This window comes from Teleopsis dalmanni, chromosome 1 (genome assembly GCF_002237135.1).
Source record: "Teleopsis dalmanni isolate 2A chromosome 1, ASM223713v2, whole genome shotgun sequence".
In the NCBI taxonomy this organism is placed as follows: Eukaryota; Metazoa; Arthropoda; class Insecta; order Diptera; family Diopsidae; genus Teleopsis; species Teleopsis dalmanni.
In genome coordinates this window covers 11,278,772-11,286,772 of record NC_051846.1, presented here as the reverse complement: position 1 = coordinate 11,286,772, position 8,001 = coordinate 11,278,772, and the positions used below count along the sequence as shown (strand labels likewise).

Here is an 8,001-nt window from a genome sequence, read left to right as displayed (position 1 = left end):
CATAACCTATACATAACCTAAAAAAAAATTTCACATCCATATTGAAAAAAGTTTTTTCAGACAAATTTAAAGAAAAATTCTAAATAAAAAATTTTTAATTGAAGCATGATTTTTTGGACTTTTCTAGAAGTTACTATACATAACCTAAAAAAATTTCACATCCATATAGAGAAAAAATTTTTTCGGATAAATTTCTGTACCTGAATTTCTAAAGTGAAATTTTAAATTTTATAATATTCATGTAATTCTCGTCTATATTTTTTTTTAATTTGAAGGCCTTAAAGGTTCTTAATTCTTGTATATAAGACATTTAGTTTTTACTCACCTGAGACAACAAATTTTCACAGATTTAGGAAATGAATAATATTTTCACTGATTTGTGAAATAAAAAAGATTTCTCAATTCTCTATAATTCAAATTTGAAATATATTGAAAAATGAAGCAATGAAAGCAATATAATATGAATTCTTTGAAATTTTCAAGTTGAATTAATTAAAATCAAGACACTGCAATATTTCACTGTTATCTACGGAGGAAGATAGTTTCCGAATGAAATTCGTCAAAAATTTAAGTTAGCTGCCATTTGCATTAAACCAGTGTTGCTTAAACGTATTAACAAGTGTTGACGTGTTTAATTATTTTGATGCAACTTATACTATGTCTACGCAAACAAATATTGATAACTTAATATTTAATAGTAATTAAATATTGAAACTAAGTCAAAGGAATAATTTAAAAGAAAGTATATAATCGCATCCATTATTTGGACTCCAGCATAGTCTTATACTGACTACAGACTACATCAGTTATTTTCGCAGTTTATATAGCACTTTTCCTAAAAATGGCGCAAGTTGGATGACAGAACCTAATATATTACATGTAATGTAACATATTATATATATAATCTGTAATATATATTATATATAGATATAACCCTATCTAAAACTATATAATTAAAACATTAGACTCTTCGAGCTTAGTTCAACAAATAAGTAATATTTTTCCGACGGATAAGAACGCAGAGACGATATTAGTAAATCTTTGTTCCCTGTAACACGTCATGTTTCGATTTAATTCTAAATAGAATTATTATTTCATTAAACGACAAGGAAGAAAACCTTCAAGTGGATAGTTGTATGCGAAATATTCAAACAGTCAGTTAAACCGCCAGTGTCGCAGCCGTTTAACTGTCCAACAATTTTGGATGCCTAAGAAACTTTTACAATACTTACTTACTTAGTTGGTTATTACAAACGTGAATCGTCCTTGGCCGCGTCGAATAGCCTCCGCTAGTCAACCCGATTAGTTGCTTGCTGTCGTTAGTTAGTAATACCGATCGCTCCCAAATCGTTGATCGCCTGGTCCTTCCACCGAAGATGCGGATGTCCTCTACCGCGTTTTTCACCTGCGGGTACCGAATCAAACATCTTTCTAGTCGGAGCGCTTTCTTCCAATCACACGACATGACCAAGTCAGTGAAGTTGCTTAAGGCGCTTAACTATGTAAATGTCGCGATATAGCTCATACAGCTCATCATTCCATCTGATTTGACATCCATCACCAACGCGTAAGGGACCATAGATCTTTCGAAGAATTTTTCTCTCGAATGCTCCTAATGCCTTCTCATCACTGTTCGTAATTGTCCAAGCTTCTGCACCATACAGCAGGACAGGCATGATAAGAGATTTGAATAGCGTGATTTTTGTTTGTCAAGGGAGGGCTTTATTTCTTAATTGCCTACTTAGCGCGAAGTAACATCTGTTGGCACTAGTAGTTCTTCCTTGAATCTCCAGGCTGACACCATTTGACTTTCACAATATATTTGAAAAATATTACCGAGTACGAGAGGAAAATAGAGGAACCCATATATAAGTCCAATTAATTTAATTTAATTATTTCTACCATTTATTATTATAGAGGGACCTTAAGAATAGGACATAAAATGCTTCTAAATATACTTTGATAAATCACTACACAAATATACTTCATTTATTGCTGCTCTCGATTCATGTTTAAAAATTTTTAATGTTTTTTCCTGAAAATATCCTATAGTTTGGGAGCCGGTTCAGGTAATTATTGAAACATTTTTTTATAACATCAAAGTTGCTTTCGATATTAAATCACCCAATATCACATAACTAATAAGCTTCACATCTTTACGTATCTTTACGTATCAACACAAAATATTTTCTGGTTTTAAATGCATCAGGTTCTTCACAAATGTAGAAAATCTCATGTCATTTGAAATATTACCACTTCGTAGATGGAGGTGAGAAAACTCAATGCGAACAAAATAAATACAATCAATACTTTGCAAACTATACATTATTTAAATCGCACTTTAGAGCTATTCATTCAATAGAAACTACTATAAATAATGGCTAGTGTCACGATGATATAACACAAAACTCAAGAAGTAACATTTATGATACAAATAAATTACCAAATGCTAGCAATATTTTAAATCCCAAAACTTCTTATGTTGAATTTAATAGCAACGAAAACGATATTTTGAAGCTAAGGAAAGAAAGTTGTGTCATGAAGCCTAGAAAAATACTCCCCAACATTTATGGCACCAAGAAAAATTATGAATATATAAAGTAAGATATTCAACTTGATTTCAGATATTTCAAAAAATTTTAATTTATTTTTTACCGATGGTAATTCAAACAACAAAAAGGAATTGCACAATTCCAAAGGCATTTGTTTCAGACCAATTAAGAAATAAAATCAGGACACCGATTTCTTAATATTTTACAAAATATAAACATATTTCAGAATCCACAAGATTAGAAATTTAAAATATTGTTGTAACAAAATTATCGAATGGTGATATTTTCTTTGTACCAGCACAGCTGCATATATACATACTGTCTCAGAAGTTTCAAGCTCTGAAATCCCTTTTTGACGCTTCTCCTTATGTATAATTTAACTCCACCAAATAATATAACTAACGGTAACTCTTCTTAACCGTCGCATTTTATCCTAAAAAAGTGCCAGAAAACTTTTCAGATTAAAAAAGAATGGGTTCCCTCAAAATGAAATTGTAATATCCATATGTGTGACTTCAATACTGACATTACACTGTCAACTTGCGGTATACTATATGTTTCTCATTTCCCAGTCTTACAGAATATTTGTTGTCAAAATTAGATTTCATCGCAGCTTTAATAACTTCCAATAATCTTGAAACTTGTAGAAAAGAAATTTTACATTTCCATCTCTTAAATCAGATAAATAATTTATATATGTAAGCGGTGCTATATGTGAGTATGAGCAAAATGTATGAACTAAATATTCACATAAACAACCATGACAAGGAAACTGCTTAATACAAAAAGTAATTCTTGGATCGCGTTCCGTCACTCTATATAGATGGTGTAGCGGTTGTCTCAAACAACTATCTTTCGACAAGCGTAAAATCGTTTGTGCTTAGAGGCCAGGCTCTAAAAAGAGACTTTCTCAATAGTACCACAATGGTAAGTTAGGACGAATGACATTCTCAGGGACCTAACATTGATCCGATCAAAAATACCTTAAGAATAGAGGCCTGAAATTATTTGCGAAAACTGACAGACTTACCAGCACCGCGTTATCGAATCTCAGAATGGTTACAGGCTCCCTGGGAAGAAATGTTGAAATGATAAACAATAAACTAGTCATGGCGTAGAAAGATGTTATGAAGAAACCTCGCAGTTAATAGAGAGTAAAAGTGCTCAAGTGCACTGACCCAACTAGCCTGAACATAATAATAATAAACATGAATTATAATTTATTTCTAATTGCATTTTTTATAAATTTGATATATTTCACATAACAGAAAATACATATTTCGACATAGTATATGGTATATTTGAAGGCCATGATATTGTTACATATGGCACGTCCTAAAGCAATATGTTCATTTTTATGCAAACAAATACAGCTGGATTTTTCAAATCATTCAAAGTTACTGTCTTATGACTGGGTTGATGGTGTATTCTTAATTAATATGCAAGCATTCATGGATATTTTTAGTCGACGTTTACTTTACTTAACATAAATCTTTTGGTGGTGGTTTCGTTGGCACATTTCCTGGAGTAAATGTATCTGATTTGAAAGCCTCAAGTTCTTCATTAGTTAACAATTGTAATGGTGTATATAATTGAGTTGCTGGGATTATTGCATCAGTTAAATACTGAAACGACTGCTCCTGAGGTTGTTCCACCACCAACATTGGTTCACTAGATGGCGGTAATATCTGCTGCATTTCACTTTGAAAAAGTGTGTTAGTAGACTGATTTTGTTCACAATTTTGTATAAATTGATTAGAAAAGATGCTTGGAGTATTTGAATTAAATATATTATTTGCACCGTGAGATTCTTCAAATATTGATTTTGTGTATTGTAGTTGTTGTTGCTGACCAAATGCACCGAAGAATTGTTTTTGTGGCTCAACACTTGAGGCTTGTCCAAAATAATTTGAATTATTGCTCTGCGCTTGCATTCCATGATTTTGTTGTGAAAACAAAGAATTAGTTTGGGAACCACTAAAAATTGAATTTGAGTTCAGTACGTATGATTTTTTAAAAATGGACCCAAAACTCTGTTCTACAGACGACGAATCACCAACCGACGCAATATTTTGCATAGTTTTAAAATTACTAGCTTCAAAAATATTTTGATTAGTCTTAGTAATGCCACTCGTAACAGACTTGTCATTATATTCATAAATGTTGACTACCATTTTTACAATATCAGGAGTAAACTTCAAAAGCGCTTTCAACTTCTGCATTGCTTCCAAAAATTGCTTGTTGACGGCTTGATGAACCTTTGCAAAATCATTTATCTGATTACCTTTGTAATACACCGCACGAATTTCTTCAAACGATAGATCTTTAACAAAATCTGGTATACACGGTTTACCACTAAACGGTCCATAGCACGACAATAGCCACTGATTGCCATGAATTGTCTCTTGTATATCAGTTTTTATGATTTGTTCAATATCAATATGCTCATTACAACATCTAGAACCATACCAACACTGGCCACGCAAAAAATATTTACAAATTGCCATTATGCCGTCAAATTACTACTAGATTGTTGTAAAAAGTAAGATTTAGTGTTTAGAAATTTCTATCTATAACTTACTAAATACAAGGTAATGACAGAAAATATATGACTAGATATTATAAAAGACATTTCAAAAACAGGGTTGCTAAAATATGATAAAATAAAATAAGCGGATTTCTGTTGCTAGTTTATAAAACGTTTATAAAACAGAAATATTAAGCAATTTATTATCTTAAATTAAAGCCACTCACATTTACTTAAAGTTTGACAAGGAATGGCATTAGCGACTTTTATCATTTAAATCAGCTATTTTATTGACTGAGTTATGATTTTAAAGGAAATGAATGCGAAATTAAAAAAAAAGTATTTTTTGAAGGAATCGATTTAATTTTAACATTACATTATATGAAATTATATACTTGTTTCCAATTTATTGCAAGTAATATCAAAAAGCCGACAACTCTGTTCCAGTATTTAAGCAGTTCTTGAGCTAATTACGGATTGAAAACGGATTGGCTTACCAACACCACGTTATCAAATCTTAGAATGGTAACAGGCTCTTCGCGGAGGTATGCAGATCTGAAGTGAATTATTGCTTAGTCTGGTGTAGTGATAAACATTAATCCAATCAAGGCGTGGAAGGTGTTATGAAGAAATCTCGTAGTTAGTAGAGAGTAAAAATGCTCAAGTGCACTGTCTCAACTAGCCTCAACTAGCTTTCAACCTAAGAGTACTGTTGCTCCCATCCTGACAACGTTGTTCAATTAGATATTTTAAAATTAATGGTCGGTGGGTTTCATTTAGACATTCATGGTGGATTTATCAGAAGTCCTATTACACCAACACAATATAGCTTAATTAAATATTGAATGCGCAATATTCATATGCGTCATATACACACGTATGTATATTAGGTGTAATGCATTATTTTCTGCACAAACATTCTTTCACAAGAAGAGAAAGCTACACAGGCCTTTGTTGTGTCCCTTCACTTACCATGATATATGACTGTAGTGATAAATGCAACTCTAGCTGGCATTCTTGACGGAATGATAGTTTTTAAGTCACTCAGAAAGCTCAATGTAATGTAACAATTGAACAATAAAGTTAATTATATCTATCTTCCTTCCCTAACCCATAGCTCCATGACGGACTTTTTAACTCACTTTCTAGCAAAAAAACCTCTCAAGCCTCTAACGGAAGCCACGTCTTGCAGGTTGTGTTTTTTCCAATAGCATTTTGCTGATAAATTAAAATATTGTATTTGTTATTATTTCACTATTCTTTTATCTGGTTAATTAATTGGAATCATTCATTTGATTTCCGAAAACTGCGAACTACCTATTAAATTAATTAACAACGGAGGCAAAAGATTCCTTATAAAAGTTAAAAACAACATAATTCCTTTTCTGCATTCGGGGGGTTTACACAGTAAGTATTTAAAACTCAGCATAATTTTAATAAGGTTATTGTAAATATAAAGTTTATTAAATATTAATCTCGAATATAATGTGAAATATAATGGACATAATTTAAACAAAAGCGTTTTTACATGGCTTCCTCGTATTTTTGACTATACCATCTTTTTCCATATCCTGCAATTTCCTTCTCATATTTTAATATTGAAACTGTTCTGTTGCGTTTGTCTTATTGTTATTAATTAAGTAGCTTTTGTTATTCCATTGGTCATTAATACCAGGCGACATATTCTTATACATATATTTATATTTATAAAAGCATATTTTAAAATACATTTTTTATGTTGACACTGCTGGCCTCGATTAATGGAAAATCTTTATTACGAATTCCATATTTGCGTTGCAGTGCACTTCCCCGGGCATTGTTACTGACAGTCAATTTGAATTAACGACAATATTTGCGGTTTCTGCATGTTCAAGGATTAAGAGCTTTAAAGGAATTCGCATAATTTATGTACATACTTAAAGCAAAATTAATTAAAATTTTAATCCTGTATGTAAAAGAATTTAACACTTCCACTGTATTGCTTTTATGGGAGGCATTAAAAACCTTTGCATGGATAGTTGTTTGCTGTTGTTTCAGATACTACGGGGTTTACTTGTCCATAATACAATTCAGTTCATTGCTAATTTAAACGAAAGTTTATAAAATTTATTTGCTAATTTCCACAGAATATGTAGAGTAAAAATGCTGTCTACGTACGGGAATACTATTTTAAATAGATGCCTAGTACTATCTATTATTGTTACTGACTATAACTGATCTATTAGTCTATTTGACAAGTTTTACAGTTTAATCATATAAAATTCTTAAAGTGTTAAGAATAATAAATATTTTCCAACATTTTCATAACTTTCTTCTTCAAGTTCCAATATATTAATTTTATTTCAGACAGAACTATCTGTGTTCGCAGTGCAAATAAGTCACAATTAAAGCTCAGCGACTCCGGCAACTAAACAATGAAATATTTCTATCATAAACCTTGGCGTAAACTGTTTAGTATTAAATTTTCATAAGTTCCCAATTTAAGGCAGTTACGGTATTGCGGAGACATTCGTGCTCTAAAATTTCGTATAATTGAAACATAGTGCAAGTGGAAAATTTTTAATGCCTTCGTTAGGATTTTATCTTTACAAGAGTTGGCCACTTGTAATGTGTGCAGCTGGGATAAGGCCGGACTGTGCGCAGAATAATAAATTACTTAAGCTCGTTAGAAACGAGAATAGCACATTGTTATCTCTAACAAAATATAAAAAGTCCTGTGTGGCAGGCATAGGGAATCACTTCGTATGCTACGAGAGGGGGGATAACATAAAGCACTTAATAAATGCTTTCACAGAAGGGAAAAGGGAATTTAAATTAAAGTTACTTCAATTTAAATATTATCAGGACTTTCATCAAATAATTAAATAAAAAATTTTTGTAACTTAAATTTTTTAAATAATCTAAAAAATACACACGAGGTTT

At 31.4% G+C, this 8,001-nt stretch overlaps 2 protein-coding genes across 2 annotated transcripts in view; both read right to left on the bottom strand.

The window, feature by feature from the left end:
* Positions 1–416, bottom strand: part of LOC119670677 (uncharacterized transmembrane protein DDB_G0289901-like) — an 11,395-nt gene extending 10,979 nt beyond the window's left edge. The window contains exon 1 of the mRNA XM_038081046.1: positions 326–416. The gene's annotated coding sequence lies outside the window, so the exon portion shown is untranslated. The remainder of the gene's footprint in view (positions 1–325) is intronic.
* Positions 417–4,033: 3,617 nt separating this feature from the next.
* Positions 4,034–5,059, bottom strand: LOC119677307 (nucleoporin NUP42-like). Its single transcript, XM_038088590.1, has one exon. It carries the CDS (start codon positions 5,057–5,059, stop codon positions 4,034–4,036), a length of 1,026 nt encoding a protein of 341 aa, XP_037944518.1.
* Between the last annotated feature and the right edge of the window lie 2,942 nt (positions 5,060–8,001).